The sequence below is a fragment of the Erythrolamprus reginae genome, chromosome 12 (genome assembly GCF_031021105.1).
Source record: "Erythrolamprus reginae isolate rEryReg1 chromosome 12, rEryReg1.hap1, whole genome shotgun sequence".
Lineage (NCBI taxonomy): Eukaryota > Metazoa > Chordata > Lepidosauria > Squamata > Dipsadidae > Erythrolamprus > Erythrolamprus reginae.
In genome coordinates this window covers 5,978,216-5,996,480 of record NC_091961.1, presented here as the reverse complement: position 1 = coordinate 5,996,480, position 18,265 = coordinate 5,978,216, and the positions used below count along the sequence as shown (strand labels likewise).

Below are 18,265 nucleotides of genomic sequence, written 5' to 3'. Positions count from 1 at the left end.
GCTGGAAAAGGCAGGGAGAAGCCTCTGTGGGGCCTCTCTAGGAATCTCCTGGGAGGAAACAGGGCTGGAAAAGGCAAGGAGAAGCCTCCGTGGGGCCCCTCTTGGAATCTCCTGGGAGGAAACAGGGCCTCCACCCTCCCTGCGGTTTCCCCAATCGCACACAGCATTTGCTCTTACATTGATTCCTATGGGAATAATTGCTTCTTCTTACAAACTTTTCTACTTAAGAACCTGGTCACGGGACGAATTAAGTTCGTAAGCAGAAGTACCACTGTATTTTTATTTTTATTTTTAACCCTGAAATAAGCGCTTGGCCTTATTGCCATGCACTCAAAAGCTTATAGTTAAACAATGTTTTATTTTGGGGGAAACAAGGTAAATAGACACAGGCATCATGTGCAGTCCCATAGATCAGTGTTTCCCAACCTTGGCAACTTGAAGATATCTGGACTTCAACTCCCAGAATTCCCCAGCCAGCGAATGCTGGCTGGGGAATTCTGGGAGTTGAAGTCCAGATATCTTCAAGTTGCCAAGGTTGGGAAACACTGCCATAGATAGACACAACTTCCAATGACCATTGCTGGATTGTCTCTTAACCTCTTTATTGTCTGTGCCCCTTCTTAAAACATGACAACGAGGAGCTATCTTCTTTTGCTAGCTTGGGCGATGGATGATGAGAAATAGGTTGACAACGGTGACTCAAATGCTGAGAAAATTAATTGACTTCCATAAGCATTTTTTTTTTTTAAAAAGAGCATGAATAACCCATGTAAATTGATGAGTCATCTTGAAGACGGATGGATGTGTGGTTTCTAGATCCGGAATGAAAACTCTTTTCCCCATAGTTTCAATTAAAATGTTTTATATGAAGCGGTTTTCTGCATGACTCCTAAAAATTATCACCCTTGGTTAGAATTCTGTCCTCTAATTCCCTGTTATCTGCCCCACCTTCTAACCTTGCTAATTTGAAGATATAGGAGTTGTTTTGTTTTTAAAGTTAGTAGCTTTAGTAAACCAAAGCTTACTTTAATTACAGAAATTCACCTATGAGTAGCACAGGTCTATAAGATTATTTTTATTATTATTTATTAGATTTGTATGCCGCCCCTCTCCGCAGACTCGGGGCAGCATACAAACTTAAAAGATATTTAAGTTGAATTCATTCTCGTGTAACAGTAATGTGACAATAAACTTTACGTGCATGTTTTGAGAAAACATAGCTAAAATAATGATAACTGAGTGATAAAACTCCCAGTTATTTTGAATGTGAGGGAATCGATTTGGTATTAAAATAAAACCGAGATTACCCTCCATACATTTAATTCAAGACAGATCTATTTATCCTATTGAAATAAAATTGAAGGCAACAGGTGATTTGCACTTGTTATATTTGATCATCTTCAGTAAAAGCAACAGGTACATTAAAACTACTTTGGATCGTTGTGCACAGGAAAGATAGTTCAAAAAGAAAATATAAGTCGGAAATAAAAATATATTGGGGGGGTTGTTACCAGATACTTGAGAAGAAATATATATATATTGCAGTTCCAGGCCAGAATCGGGAAACAGAGTTTTTGTTGCATTAAATAAATGCTTTGCAGAAGAATAATGTCTAAAAAAGTTGGAGAACAAAATGTTGAATCTGAATTATATGAAAAAAATTTTAGAAAGGATAGTCCGTTGATTCTTTTTAATGTCTCAAGGAGAAATAGGATGGAATGGAATAGAATAGAATAGAATAGAATTCTTTATTGGCCAAGTGTGATTGGATACACAAGGAATTTGTTTTTGGTGCATATGCTCTCAGTGTACATAAAAGAAAAGATACATTTGCATAGAATAGAATAGAATAGAATAGAATAGAATTCTTTATTGGCCAAGTGTGATTGGACACACAAGGAATTTGTCTTTGGTGCATATGCTCTCAGTGTACGTAAAGAAAATATACATTTGCATAGAATAGAATAGAATAGAATAGAATTCTTTATTGGCCAAGTGTGATTGGATACACAAGGAATTTGTCTTTGGTGCATATGCTCTCAGTGTACATAAATAAAATATACATTTGCATAGAATAGAATAGAATAGAATAGAATAGAATAGAATAGAATAGAATAGAATTCTTTATTGGCCAAGTGTGATTGGATACACAAGGAATTTGTCTTTGGTGCATATGCTCTCAGTGTACATAAAAGAAAATATACATTTGCATAGAATAGAGTAGAAAAGAATAGAATAGAATAGAATAGAATTCTTCATTGGCCAAGTGTGATTGGACACACAAGGAATTTGTCTTTGGTGCAGATGCTCTCAGTGTACATAAAAGAAAATATACATTTGCATAGAATAGAGTAGAATAGAATAGAATAGAATAGAATAGAATTCTTCATTGGCCAAGTGTGATTGGACACACAAGGAATTTGTCTTTGGTGCAGATGCTCTCAGTGTACATAAAAGAAAATATACATTTGCATAGAATAGAGTAGAATAGAATAGAATAGAATAGAATTCTTCATTGGCCAAGTGTGATTGGACACACAAGGAATTTGTCTTTGGTGCAGATGCTCTCAGTGTACATAAAAGAAAATATACATTTGCATAGAATAGAGTAGAATAGAATAGAATAGAATAGAATTCTTTATTGGCCAAGTGTGATTGGACACACAAGGAATTTGTCTTTGGTGCATATGCTCTCAGTGTACATAAAGAAAATATACATTTGCATAGAATAGAATAGAATAGAATAGAATAGAATTCTTTATTGGCCAAGTGTGATTGGACACACAAGGAATTTGTCTTTGGTGCAGATGCTCTCAGTGTACATAAAAGAAAATATACATTTGCATAGAATAGAGTAGAATAGAATAGAATAGAATAGAATTCTTCATTGGCCAAGTGTGATTGGACACACAAGGAATTTGTCTTTGGTGCAGATGCTCTCAGTGTACATAAAGAAAATATACATTTGCATAGAATAGAGTAGAATAGAATAGAATAGAATTCTTTATTGGCCAAGTGTGATTGGACACACAAGGAATTTGTCTTTGGTGCAGATGCTCTCAGTGTACATAAAAGAAAATATACATTTGCATAGAATAGAGTAGAATAGAATAGAATAGAATAGAATAGAATTCTTCATTGGCCAAGTGTGATTGGACACACAAGGAATTTGTCTTTGGTGCAGATGCTCTCAGTGTACATAAAGAAAATATACATTTGCATAGAATAGAGTAGAATAGAATAGAATAGAATTCTTTATTGGCCAAGTGTGATTGGACACACAAGGAATTTGTCTTTGGTGCAGATGCTCTCAGTGTACATAAAAGAAAAGATACATTTGCCAAGAATCATGAGCTACAACACTTAGTGATAGTCATGTTACTAATAAGCACTCAGATCAAAGCAGGAAACAATAAAAACAATATAAGTTGTAAAGAAACAAGCAACATGGATATAGCCATAAACGGGAAGAGAGGTACTAGAAAGGATGAGAATTATGAATATAATAGTAATACAGTCTTAGCAAATAATTTGACAGTATTTTGGGAATTAATAGTATAGCAGAGTGTATGAAGTCCTTAAGAGGTGATAGTGACTTGATGGCACCCAATCAATCAGTCAATTGGTTTATATCTCTTTCAGGGCTCTGACATAGGTTTTTTAACCAATACTATTGTCATTTGAACCCTTCACATACGTCGCTAGAAATCTGGGGATTATATTTTTTTAGTCTTTTTATCCAGAGTTTAGTTTGTTTTTAGGTGCTTTTCCTTCCCATGTTAACAATGGTTTAGGTTTTATATTTGGAAGTAGATTTTTTTTTTATTTTAGAGATGATAGAAAAATGGGCCACACCCACTAATATTAAATTTAGCGAGAAAAATGAATAAACATAAATTAAAGCTTTTAAGAAGTCACTCCACTAGTTTAAAGTTTTCAGTAATGTAGTAGCTGCAGTTGTTTTACTGTTTGAAACTTTCGTTTCCATCAGAATCAGTAAAATTTGGATCCTACAACACTGTGTATAGAAATACAGTGATTCCTCGTCTTACAAATGCCTCATCATACAAACTTTTCGAGATACAAACCCGGGGTTTAAGATTTTTTTTGCCTCTTCTTACAAACTATTTTCACCTTACAAACCCACCGCCGCAGCTCGGATGCCCCGCCTCCGGACTTCCATTGCCAGCGAAGCACCCGGTTTTGCGCTGCTGGGATTCCCCTGAGGCTCCCCTCCATGGGAAACCCCACCTCCAGACTTCCGTGTTTTTGTGATGCTGCAGGGGAATCCCAGCAGCACAAAAACAGGTGCTTCGCTGGCAACAGAAGTCCGGAGCTGGGGTTTCCCAGTGAGGGGAGCCTCAGTGAAATCGCAGCATCGCAAAAACACAGAGGTCCAGAGGTGGGGTTTCGAGGACTTTGGTGTTTTTGCGATGCTGCGATTTCACTGATGCTCCCTTCGCTGGGAAACCCCACCTCTGGACTTCTGTTGCCAGCGAAGCACCGTGTTTTTGTGATGCTGCAGGGGAATCCCAGCAGGAGAATCCCAGCAGTGCAAAAACCGGCGCTTCACTGGGAACGGAAGTCCAGAGGTGGGGTTTCCCATGGAGGGGAGCCTCAGGGGAATCCCAGCAGCACAAAAACGGGCGCTTCGGCTGGCAAAAGGGGTGAATTTTGGGCTTGCACGCATGAATCGCTTTTCCATTGATTCCTATGGGAAACATTGTTTCATCTTACAAACTTTTCACCTTAAGAACCTCGTCCCGGAACCAATTAAGTTTGTAAGACAAGGTATCACTGTAGCCTTTGCTGTAGCCTTGGCTTGTTAATTATTTCTGAAATCCAGAGAAAGCTAATGTCTTGTTAAAGTGCTTTAGATTATATTTTTTTTAAAAAAAATCATGCTTGGCCAGATGGTTCTGATGCTTTCGATCACACAGAATGAAAATGCTGAAATCTATTCAAGATTATGCACAGCTAGAATAGATTCCCCGCAAGCAACACCTTCATTAGCTAAAGGCCAAAACAGTTAGTCCTTGACTTATAACCATTTGTTTAGCAGCCGTGGTGGCGCAGTGGTTAGAGTGCGGTACTGCAAGCTAATTCTGCTGACTGCCGACTGAGCAATTCGGCAGTTCGATTCTCACCAACTCACTGGACATTTTGTTTAAGATGTTCTGTAAAATGCAGACGAGATATTATAGTACATATCGTTTTTTCTTTCGGACCTTAAAAGTATGTCCCCAAATGGTTAACAAATTAAAATAAGTCGTTTAAAAAAAAAATACATGGAGGAAGAGGAAGACAAATTAAAATGGAACTCTTTCTAAAAAAGTCTTTGCTCAAAGAATGACACTATAAACTGTATAGCTTTGATATAGGTGTTACAGTAGAAACAGTGTGCTTTCTTGTAATTTGATCCTGAATTTCTTGAGGACTAGTGTTACTCTTTTAGAAGAAGAAAACAACTTTTTTTAAAGTTATAAAGACAGCCCCATACCATGCCAGAAGTTGAGATAATTTCATTCAGCATGGTTTGTAGCTAAATTAATAATTTAAAAAAAATGTTTTCTTTTGAGATAAAATACAAAATTGTATTCAAAAATTCTTGTTTGGGTTGTTTTGTTTGGTGTTTTTGACAACCTCTGGAACACCTGCTTGGGCACAGATGAAATTCCCTTATGGGGCAAGGTATTTCCAAATGCTTTTGGACTTGGAGTCTACATTCATACATACACCGCTTTTTTAAAAAAAACCAAGTCTAAAGATGATACATTTCGTATTTACTTAAATTTAAGATCCTTTAAAAGTCTACAACAGTGTTTGACTTTTGAACTTAGCAGCCAAGAATTCCCATTGCAAAATTCAGTACTATCCTGGAAAGCTTTTTGAACAAAGCATGTACCTATTTTTTGGAGTGTAAAACACACCTTTTTCCTCCCTAAGAGAGGCTGAAGATTTGGGTGCATCTTATATTCCAAATATAGCTTTTCCAAAGCTTTTTTTATCTAGCCCTAACTAGTGCTAATGATCTTCCAGGCTTCCTATTTCCTCGGAAGCAGTTTTTTCCTGCTCTAAGTCTTTGCAGGATTGGTTTCATTCCTACTCCCTCTGAAAAAAGGCTTTTTCAGCCCTAACCAGGGGATAAAATAATGTGTTGAAACTGAACAGACTTAAGGATGCTAGCCAGACAAATACCTGGTAGGTAGATTTCCCCCCCCCTATTTTCCTCCCCCAAAACTAAAGTGTGTCTTATACCTGGGTGCATTTTATACTCTGAAAAATATGGTATATGCTTTGGTGGACAAATGAATATACAGTGTTCCCTCGATTTCCGCGGGGGGTGCGTGCCGAGACCAGCCGCGAAAGTCGAATTTCCGCGAAGTAGAGATGCGGAAGTAAATACACCATTTTTGGCTATGGACAGTATCCCAAGCCTTCCCTTAACACTTTAAACCCCTAAATTTCTATTTCCCATTCCCTTAACAACCATTTACTCACCATTATTACTGGAACTCACCATTGAATAAGACACTTAGTGATCCTGATATTTATAAACATAATTATCTATTAATAATAATTATTTTTTTTGTTATTTCTTTGCAAAAATTATTAGTTTGGCGATGACATATGACGCCATTGGGTGAGAAAAAAACGTGGTATAGGGGGAAAACCGCGAAGTATTTTTTAATTAATATTTTTTGAGAAACCGTGGTATAGGCTATTCGCGAAGTTCGAACCCACGAAAATCGAGGGAACGCTGTATACTGATGGACAAATGAACAAGGCTTCAAGTGACTGATGTGTACTAATGATCTCTTCCCCTTTCCTCCATGTTATACTCTTTTCTCATTCACATACATGCATGCACATAAACAGCCACCCTGAGCCACAGTCACAGGCGCTCCCTTTCTCCCTCTCCCCTTCTCAATGCACAGACACAAACAGAGTTGACGGAGGTAAGCTTATACAAATGAGCTAGCAATCACAAGGTGGATTCTTTTGAGCGGGTTGGGCTGCATGGTTTGTGTGTCCTCTGCTGCCCCCTTCTGGATACGTTGGGACATTTCTTTTTTCCAAATTTCTCGTTGAGGTTGGCTAATTGGGAAGATAAAATCCCAGGTCGTTTGGAAGACATCGAGATGAAGAAGGGAGATACTTAACTCTGTTTATTTAAAAAAAGCAACAGGGAAGAAAATGTTCTAAATTTATTAAATTTGATTTTTAATTCTTCCCCGGCCAATTTATTTGGTTCCCATCTAGAGTTTCCCCCAAAAGATTGACATTGCTCAAAAATACAGTGCTCAAAAAAAAATAAAGGGAACACTCAAATAACACATCCTAGATCTGAATGAATGAAATATTCTTATTGGATATTTCATTTGCACAAGTATTCCATTTGCACAGCAACATGTGAAATTGATTGTCGATCAGTGTTGCTTCCTAAGTGGACAGTTTGATTTCACAGAAGTTAGATTTACTTGGAGTTATATTCTGTTGTTTAAGTGTTCCCTTTATTTATTTATTTTTTTGAGCAGTGTATATTCACAGTGCCAAATAGTGATATAAAGTACAGTGGTACCTCTGCTTACGGACTTAATTTGTTCTGTGACCAGGTTTTTAAGTAGAAAAGTTTATAAGAAGAAGCAATTTTTCCGATAGGAATCAATGTAAATGCAAATAATGGGTGTGATTGGGGAAACCACAGGGAGGGTGGAGGCCCTGTTTCCTCCCAGGAGATCCCTAGAGAGGCCCCACGGAGGCTTCTCCCTGCCTTTTCCGGCCCTGTTTCCTCCCAGGAGATTCCTAGAGAGGCACCATGAAGGCTTCTCCCTGCTTTTCCGGCCCTGTTTCCTCCCAAGAGATTCCTAGAGAGGCCCCACGGAGGCTCCTCCCTGCCTTTTCCAGTCCTGTTTCCTTCCAGGATATTCCTAGAGAGGCCCCACGGAGGCTTTTCCCCGCCTTTTCTGGCCCTTATTCCATTTGCACAACAGCATGTGAAATTGATTGTCGATAAGTGTTGCTTCCTAAGTGGACTTGATTTCACAGAAGTTTGATTTACTTGAAGTTATATTCTGTTTTTTAAGCGTTCCCTTTGTTTTTTTGAGCAGTGTACTATAGATTAGAAAGGATTGTCATTTTCTGCTCTGCAATTATAAGCAGAATGGAGGTTCTTTTATGAAGGGATTCAATGTTCTATTTCATTTCCATTGGGAAACCACAGAGGATTAGGGGGAAAGGCTTCTGTTAGTGGAGGCTGGCAGGTATTGTTCGAAGAACACACTGAAGTTTGTCCCAAAGGTGCTTTTTTATTTATTTATTTATTTATTTTATTTATTGGATTTTTCAAGAGGCACCTGGACGTTCTGGTTTTTCCTTTTGAAGACGGTTTCTTCAAAGGAAAGAGAAGCAAAACATCTTCAAAGAAAAACCAGAAACTTCAGTTGCCTCTTGAAAAAGCAACTTTGGGACAACCACGACCTGGATGACTGAGCCTAGACAGGCTGAAAGTTGCGTCAGCATTAGGGCCCAATCAGTGCAAGATTCCATCCAAGTTCTTCTGTTTAGAATTCTGGATTTTTGGAAAATTATTATTTCAGGAAGTAGGTTTTTTTTTTTAAGGCATCATGATTCTCTGCTGGAACTGGCATCTGGATCTTTTTATTTACTATATTTTGAATTTTTCGGAAGGAAGGAAAGAAAGAAAAGAAAAAGGAAGGAAGAGAGAGAGAGAAAGGGAAGGGAGGAAGGAAAGAAAGAAAAGAAGAAGGAAGGAAGAGAGAGAGAGAGAGAAAGAAAGGGAAGGAAGGAGGGAAAGAAAAGAAAAAGGAAGGAAGGAAGAAAAGAAAGAAAAAAGGAAGGAAGAGAAAGAAAGGGAAGGAAGGAAGGAAAGAAAAAGGAAGGAAGGAAGAGAGAGAGAGAGAAAGGGAAGGAAGGAAAGAAAAGAAAAAGGAAGGAAGGAAGAGAGAGAAAGGGAAGGAAGGAAGGAAGACAAAGCAAGAAATAAAGTTTTGGAGAAACAGGAAGTTAAGATAACTCAAGATTGTTGACCATAAGTTGTTGTTGGGTGTGAAAACACAAGTTATGTTAGAACAAAAGACAAAATCCCTTCTGTGCTTTGAGAGCCTTCTCCTATGGTCCCCAGAAATTTAAAATAAAACGAGTGCAAGAGAAACTGTGACATTGTAGTATTAACTTAATGGAGGGAATTCTTAACCTGATGACAGTCCAAGGTAAGAGGTTTTGGGTGCAACATGGGGAGAAAATTTCTGATTTCGTTTCTACTGTATTTATCCGATCTTGTGAACTCCCTGTTGTTACAACCAGCTAATCCTGCACTATCACCCATTCCAAATATGTCCCAATAAACCTTGCAGTACCTCAGTCAGGTCTTCCTCTCCCTCTAAAAGGAGTGCGAGAAAAATCTATGAATCTCACCAAACTGATATTTCTCCAAAGTAAATAATATGCAGGTATATCAGTGATTCATACAACAAAAGGGATAAATAAGCTGCAGGTAATAATATCCATGGGCAAACCTTGCCTAAAGTAATGTTTTTAACATTTCTATAGCTCAACCAACAGCCAGTATGTGATTTTTTATTTAAAAAGTTCTAGTCCCTAGTGTGGGTCTTAACCATCACCAGTTTCAGTTAATATTTTTTTTTGGGGGGGGGGGGCAGAGGAGAGGAAAAATAGAGATAGTCTCAAAGGTGTTTTTCTTTAATTGAAGATTTTAAAAAGGAAGCACAGATAAAAGTCAGTTTCAGATCTAGTACAGGTAGTCCTCAACTTACAACAGGTCGCTTAGTGACCGAAGTTACAACGGCACTGGAAAAAGTGACTTATGACCATTTTTTTCACGTGACGGTTGCAGAATCCCCACGTGATTCACATTTATGACGGTTGCGGGGGGTCATGTGAACCCCTTCTGCGACCCTTTGACAAGGCAAACTCCGTGAGAAAATATTATTTGGCTGAAAGAGTAGTAGATCCTTGGAACAAACTTCCAGCAGACGTGGTAGATAAATCCACAGTCACTGAATTTAAACAGGGCTGGGATAAACATATCCATTGTAAGATAAAATACAGGAAATAGTATAAGGGCAGACTAGATGGACCAGGAGGTCTTTTTCTGCTGTCAGTCTTCTATGTTTCTATGGGGGAAGCCAGATTCAATTAACAACCCTGTGTCTGGTTTAACAACTGCAGTGATTCTCCCAAGTCTTAAAATGGGGCAAGGCGCCCTTAACAAATTTCTCCCTTAACAACATCAGTGGTCGTAAATTGAGGACTACCTTTACTGTCGCAGGGCATGGACGCTACCTTCTATAGTGTGAGAACTTCTTAGAGATAGGGGGGTAAAAACCCCAATTTCTTTCACCTTTTATTTTCCTTCATCGCATCACCTTTCCTTTTTTTTCCCCTTACTTAAAAGCACCAGTGAAATAATGCATAACAGGTTATCCATTTCGTTTTATTTCGTTTTTTTTTCCTTTCCTCCTTATGGAATCATGGGTAGTTTCATTGCAACTCATTTATTTTCTGTTTGTTTTGTATAGGGCTGATAGTGCAGGATCACTCAGACCCCCTGTTCAGTTCATATGCCAATAAATCTCACTATCTACTGAATGAATCAAACCGTGCTGAGTTGATGAAATTACCTATGATTCCTCCTTCTTCGTCAGCTTCCAAAAAGAAATATGAGAAAGGTAACCGAAATAGCTTCTTTCTCTCTCCTTCTCTCTCTTTTAATTTTCTTTCACCTGCTTTTTCCTTTCTTTTGCTTTGCTTTTTTTTAAATTTCCTTTTTAAACTAAACCAAAGCTTTGTATGGTCATCTGGCACTTCCTTGTTGTGCTTTGTAAAACTTCACTCATTGCTTATTTTGAACGTGTAATTCATGTTGGCCGGAATCTTCCAAAGGGGCTTAAAATAATTACCGAATTCCACTCAAGCCTAGCCGTGTGCATGATTAGACAACCCAGCAGACATTCCTAAATCCTAAGGCAAAACTGTAGACCTGGAGGGAGGCCGGAGGGTATTTCCTGTTGTTTAGATCAGTGTTTCCCAACCTTGGCAACTTGAGGACGTTTGGACTTCAACTCCCAGAATTCCCCAGCCAGCGAATTATTATTATTATTATTATTATTATTATTATTATTACTTATTGGATTTGTATGCCGCCCCTCTCCGCAGACACGGGGCGGCCAACAACAGCAACAAAACAGTATAATCCAATACTAAAAACAGTTAAAACCCATTATATAAAAACCAATCATACATACAGACATACCATGCATACAATTTTAAAGGCCTAGGGGGAAAGTGTATCTCAATTCCCCCATGCCTGGCGGCAGAGGTGGGTTTTAAGTAGCTTACGAAAGGCAAGGAAGGTGGGGGCAATTCTAATCTCTGGGGGGAGTTGGTTCCAGAGGGCCGGGGCCACCACAGAGAAGGCTCTTCCCCTGGGTCTCGCCAAACGACATTGTTTGGTTGACGGGACCTGGAGAAGGCCCACTCTGTGGGACCTAACTGGTCGCTGGGATTCGTGCGGCAGAAGACGGTCCCGGAGATATTCTGGTCCGGTGCCATGCAGGGCTTTATAGGTCATAACCAACACTTTGAATTGTGACCGGAAACTGATCGGCAACCAATGCAGACTGCGGAGTGTTGGTGTGACATGGGCATATTTGGGGAAGTCCATGAATGCTGGCTGGGGAATTCTGGGAGTTGAAGTCCAGATATCTCCAAGTTCCCAAGGTTGGGAAACACTGGTTTAGATCTATCGGGTCTATTGACCACACTAAAGGAGCTATTGTCCATTTGGGTCTTAGTTCAGATTCTTTTACAGCTTAGAGAAGACCGCCTGGATCTCCCCAGATGTGTAAGCCGGTAACCCCAGACTAATTGTCCAGCCTTGGAATGCCAGTTTATAGCTAGCTGTTGACTGGATAGTTTTGTCATTTAGTGATGGGCTTTCATTACAGAAGGAAGATTGACATTAGGTCCTGCAATGTATAACATATTCTGCCTCTTCTCGGCAGAAAAGGCCTTTAAGCGCATCATTGTAGGTGTAAACACCTACCAATTAAATAAAACTCTGAGATTAGAAGTTCCTCAAAGTTTATTATTTATTATTTATTTATTTTTTTCATTTTACTTGTATGCCACCCAATCCCGTAGGACTCCAGGGCTGCTCACAACAATAAGAACTACAATAAAAAGTCGAATTCAAACAATTCATAATGGTTAAAACTCCTCTGTATAACTCCATTAATAAAGACTAAAAACCGATAATAATTAATAACAAGAAAAACCCCTGAACTCAATCGATCCTTTCATACCATCATGCATACCAGTCAGGTAATGTTGGCCGGAGAGAGCTGTTAATTCTTATGGCCCCCAGGCCTGTCAGCAGAGCTAGGTCTTCAATGCTTTTCGGAAGGCCAGTAGGGTTGGGGCAGTATGGACCTTGGGGGGGGGGGGGTAGTTGATTCCAAAGAGACAGGGCCGCCACAGAGAAGGCCCTGCCTTGCAGGCCAACCAACATTGCTTAGTCGATGGGACCTGGAGAAAGCCAACCCTGTGGGATCTAATTGGTCTCTGGGTGGTGTGTGGAAGGAAACAATCCTGTAAATAGTCTGGTCCTAAGCCATGTAGGGCTTTAACATTCCAATTATATTAGAGATGTCATGTTGGCACATCTGGGGAAACGTTAATCTGAAAACTCCCAGGGTTTCCTCACCCAGTTGAAAGTTTCCAACCCTGCCTCACACCCACAAGCTCATCACATGCTCCAATCAAATCTTCCCGCTCAACTGGATAGTCTCCACGCAATTATTGATTGATTGATTGATTCAATTTTTTTTAAATACCGCCCTTCTACTTAGACTCAGGGCGGCTGACAACATGTTAGCAATAGCACTTTTTAACAGAGCCAGCATATTGCCTCCATAATCCGAATCCTCATTTGACCCACCTTGGAAGGATGGAAAGGTGAGTCAACCTTGAGCCGATGGTGAGATTTGAACCGCTGACTTGCAGATCTACAGTCAGCTTTAGTGGCCTGTAGTATTGCCTGCTGCATCACCTCGGCTCATCAGGCACAATTGCAGGCACATTTGTCTGTGAAGAATTTTGTTATGACTCAGTTTCTACCATTCCAACAGCAACGAAACAAGTAATATACACGTGATAGAAATCTACATAAAATTACTAAAATCCCCTTAGTTAAAAACCAACAAAAAACAGATTCAAACATCATGCATTAGTTCAGCATAGCTGCACCATCACCACCAATTGATAGGATAACTCCTGAAGAGCCATGGCTTTTATTTGCAATTCTTTGGAAGCCTTTAGGTAATGTTCTAATTATCGAACAATGGCTGTCACTAGGAATAAGATTTAAATAAATAAATCCCATTGGCGCAGTGGTTAGAATGCAGTACTGCAAGCTGCTTCTGCCGACTGCTGTAGTTCAGCAGTTTGAATCTCACCAGGCTCCAGGTTGACTCAGCCTTCCCTCCTTCCGAGGTGGGTCAAATGAGGACCCAGATTGTTGGGGGCAATATGCTGACTCTGTAAACTGCTTAGAGAGGGCTGTAAAGCACTGTGAAGCGGTATATAGGTCTAAGTGTTATTGCTATTGCTAATACAGTAGTACCTCTAGATACGAGCTGCTCCACATGCGAGTATTCCAAGTTACAAGCCGCGACGCGAGCGAAATTTCTGTTCGACACCTGAGCTCAAATTCGGGATATGAGCTTCCAGTTATCTCGGCGCGAAAAACAAAGTCTAAAGGCATTCGTTTGAGATGCGAGTTGATCGATTTACGAGCTCGGGTCTGGAACGAATTAAACTCGTATGTCGAGGTACCACTGTACTATAGAACAGTGTTTCCCAACCTTGGCAACTTGAAGATTATTTGGACTTCAAGTTGAAGTCCAGATATCTTCAAGTTGCCAAGGTTGCGAAACACTACGATCGAATCATTGACTGTTACTCATTCCAAGTCTTCATATATTAATTCATAGTTGGGAATGGGCTGCCCAATACTTCAGGTTCCATCAAAGTAACAAGCTACCAGATTCTGGCCAATGTCAGGGGTTTTTGTTTTTTTTTTCCCGTAAAATGATCCATGCGCAACACGATAGCGTAGGTTTGGAACTGTTAGGGCAAGTTCTCTTTCTGTAAAAACCTATGGATAGTGGGGGGGGGGGGGTGTTTGCTTCTTGTATCCATTTAACGTATTTGTCTTCCCTTCTACTTCATGCATGTAGATAGTATGCCTAAAATGACCCCCCCCCCCTGTGAAAACGGGTAGTAGCCTGCTCCTGCAATTCCATATTGACTGCCTACACCGAGAGGCTTTATCCAAACGAAGGATTTTTCGGTCTGCCAAGTTTGGGAAAACTTTATCGACTCTTGAATGTTTTATAAAGCATGTGACTTATCATGCTGGCATATTTCGAAGAGTGTCTCTCTCAGCAAGAGGCAAGAGACTGTCAATTATTTTGAGCCCTCCTTCATAGCTGCAGAAAATCTTACTAATGCATTGTAAAAGCCAAGTTTCCTTGCTTAGCGCTGAAAAAAATAAATCTGTGTGGTTTTATTTTGTTTCGCTTGGTTTTCATATCTTTTGGCATCCCTGCTGTTTGGGTATTGTTTCGGTGACTGGGGCTATATTTCCTCTGAAATCACTTGTACCCTTTTCAAAATTGATTTTGGCATTATTTTGGGGAAATGATTACGGCGATCCGAATATTTCATGGCAGAGGAAATATAGTCATGAATCTGTTGTTTTAAGCAACCGATAAAGCTTTGTAACAATCAGTGCAAATTACAGATTTTGAAGTCTATAGGTGGACAAAATTTTCTGCCAGATTTGTAGAATCTAAATTTCTCCCATACTTTAAAAAAAAAAAAGTTTAAATGCTGTTTTCCAAATTATTGAGAGGATTCCCTTCAAGTGTTAAACGCTTTACATTTTTAGATTTATTAAAGATACTAATCAATAGATAGCCTATGAAATCATTTCTTAATTTTCAGCCTTTTTTTAACAAGTGAAATTCCCTTCTTACTTCAAAATGTTATTTGAACTGAGCACAGAACTTTTAAAAAAAAAATAACTGATCTCTCAACTCTGATTTATTTACAATAGCGGTTTGAAGATCACAATATCTGATGTTCAAATTGATGCAGCTACACTCAGAGGTGGACTGCTAAGGTGGAACGGTGACCTGTGCTCGCCCCCATGGCTCTGAATGCTAGCGGAGTCCAGCACAATTCTGCTCCTGTACCTGAGCTGGCCACAGGCGCACCTGCCTGTCCACAGGTGATTTCGCTACCTGCCCAGGCGCAGCAGCATAATTGCTCTGGACTCCACTAGCACTTCGAGCTACGAGGAGTGAGCACATGTCACCATTTCATCTTAGCAGCCCACCAGTATACTCTGCTGAATCTGGGGAAAAAGGACTACAGTGTTCCCTTGATTTTCACGGGGGATGCGTTCCGAGACCTCCCGCGAAAGTTGAATTTCCGCGAAGTAGACATGCGGAAGTAAATACACTATTTTTGGCTATGAACAGTATCATAACACTTTAAAGCACTAAATTGCAATTTCCCATTCCCTTAGCAACCATTTAGATAATATGTTACTTTATTAAAGTTTATTTAAAAAATATTTATTAAAGGTTTGGTGATGACATATGATGTCATCGGGCAAGAAAAACTGTGATATAAGGGGAAAAACCGCAAAGTATTTTTTAATTAATATTTTTGAAAAACCGTGGTATAGACTTTTCGTGAAGTTCGAACCCGCGAAAATCGAGGGAACACTGTATTGTATTTGCCAATAAGAAACTGCATAAATCATAGTTGAAAAGATTGGTGCCACTTTGATCAGCTCAAGCTATGTCGATAAAAATAATGATATTATAATTGCTTCATTTTGAAGGGACAAGAATGATTTGGAATTCTAAAACTTTTGGATTTGTTTTGCTAACACGCTGTTTTTTTAAAAACAGAACAATATTGATCAACCTATAGGCTGATTTTACATGCACTAACTGATTGCTAAGAGATCAGGTCACGACAATGCAGATTTAAAACAAAATTTATGTCTAGACGGTTGGGGACATTTAACTCCCTGAACAGGTTGTCATATTTAAATCACACAAACAAACCAGAATGAGATGTATCCATTTGAGTTCTTCATCTAGGAAGTTGGTCTAATTTTATACCAACAAAAAAAGTGCTTTAAATCCAGCATTGTAATTCTGACCTGATCTTTTCATTATGCCATTCATTACCGTATGATATGGCAAATCCCAATGCATAATGCATTTTTTTAAAAGAAGGGGGGGGGAACCCTGTGCGCTACTTTACATCCTTTAACTATAAAGTGAGCTCTGTTGTTGCCTTAAAGGTGGGAAGCTGTTGTGCTGTGAATCTTGTCCCGCGTCCTTCCACCCAGAATGTCTTAACATAGAGATGCCAGGCGGTTCCTGGAACTGCAACGATTGCAAATCCGGCAAGAAGTTGCGATACAAGCAGATCGTTTGGGTCAAGCTTGGAAATTACAGGTACCTTAAAGCAAATGAGCAATCTTTTTTGTTGTTGTTGTTTTTGGTTTGGTCATCTTTCCAAGTGTCACAAAGGGCAAGGTCTTTGATTTCGGAGACCTTGCCTTTAGAAACATAGAAGATTGACGGCATTAACAAGACCTCAGGGTCCATCTAGTCTGCTCCTATACTATTTCCTGTATTTTATCTTACAATGGATATATGTTTATCCCAGGCATGTTTAAATTCAGTGACTGTGGATTTACTAACCACGTCTGCTGGAAGTTGGTTCCAAGCATCTACTACTCTTTCAGTCAAATAATATTTTCTAACGTTGCTTCTGATCTTTCCCCCAACTAACCTCAGATTGTGCCCCCTTGTTTTTGTGTTCACTTTCCTGTTAAAAACACTTCTCTCCTGAACCTTATTTAACCCTTTGACATATTTAAATGTTTCGATCATGTCCCCCCTTTTCCTTCTGTCCTCCAAACTATACAGATTGAGTTCATTAAGTCTTTCCTGATACGTTTTATGCTTAAGACCTTCCACCATTTTCACCGTCTTTGGACCCGTTCAATTTTATCAATATCTTTTTGTAGGTGAGGTCTCCAGATCTGAACACAGTATTCCAAATGGGGTCTCCCCAGCGCTCTATAAAGTGGGATCACAATCTCCCTCTTCCTGCTTGTTATACCTCTAGCTATGCAGCCAAATGTGTTCGGAAACTTCAAATTGTGTAAAATGCAGCCATGTGAGGAGTCATGGGCCTTATTAGACATGCCCATGTTTCCCCAACACTCCGCAGACTGCATTGGTTGCCGATTGGTTTCTGGACAGAGTTGATAATGACCTGCAAAGTCCTACATGGAATCAGGCCAGATTACTTGTGGGACCGCCTTCTGCCCTATAAATCTTAGCGACTGGTTAGGACTCACAGAGTCGGCCTTCTCCAGGTCCCGTCAACCAGACAATGTCGCATGGCAGGGCCTAGGGGAAGGGCCTTCTCTGTGGTGGCCCCATCCCTCTGGAATCAACTCCCCCCAGAGATTAGAACTGCCCCCACCCTCCTTGTCTTTCGTAAATTACTCAAGACCCATCTATACCTCCAGGCATGGGGGAGTTGAGACACCTTTCCCCCAGTCTTTTCTTTTATATCTATTTTTGGGTATGTATATGTTGTTTGCTTTTTAAAAATATGATAGGGTTTTATGTGCTTTTTAATATTAGATTTGTTTTCGCTGGAATATTGTTTTTATTATTGTTGTGAGCCGCCCCAAGTCTTTGGAGAAGGGCGGCATACAAATCTAATAAATTATTATTATTATGTCAGTACAACACAGCAAACGAGATCACTATGCTGGATTTCATATTTCACCACCAGTCGGGCGCTTCCCAACCACCTAGGACTGTTTGCTGATCCCAGTTAAGCGGCCTTTTGCAATTGACAGATGGAGATTTTGTCAATTCCGATGGTTTTCAAATGTCCGCTGAGATCCTTTGGCACTGCGCCCAGCGTGCCAAGGACCACTGGGACCACTTTCACTGGCTTATGCCAGAGTCGTTGCAGCTCGATTTTTAGATCTTCGTATTTCACGAATTTCTCTAGCTGCTTCTCCTCAATTCTGCTGTCTCCTGGGATTGCGATGTCGATGATCCATACTTTCTTTTTCTCCACGATCACAATGTCTGGTGTGTTATGC

The 18,265-nt window shown here is 39.7% G+C and overlaps 1 protein-coding gene across 4 annotated transcripts in view; it reads left to right on the top strand.

The window, feature by feature from the left end:
* NSD3 (nuclear receptor binding SET domain protein 3) overlaps positions 1-18,265 on the top strand; it is a 119,999-nt gene that overhangs the window by 77,789 nt on the left and 23,945 nt on the right. For 3 of the 4 annotated variants that reach the window (XM_070765358.1, XM_070765360.1, XM_070765359.1), the window contains exons 15-16: positions 10,563-10,712; positions 16,430-16,586. In XM_070765358.1, the coding sequence (XP_070621459.1) occupies positions 10,563-10,712; positions 16,430-16,586 (307 nt within the window). The remainder of the gene's footprint in view (positions 1-10,562; positions 10,713-16,429; positions 16,587-18,265) is intronic. The other variant, XM_070765362.1, reaches the window with a different exon arrangement.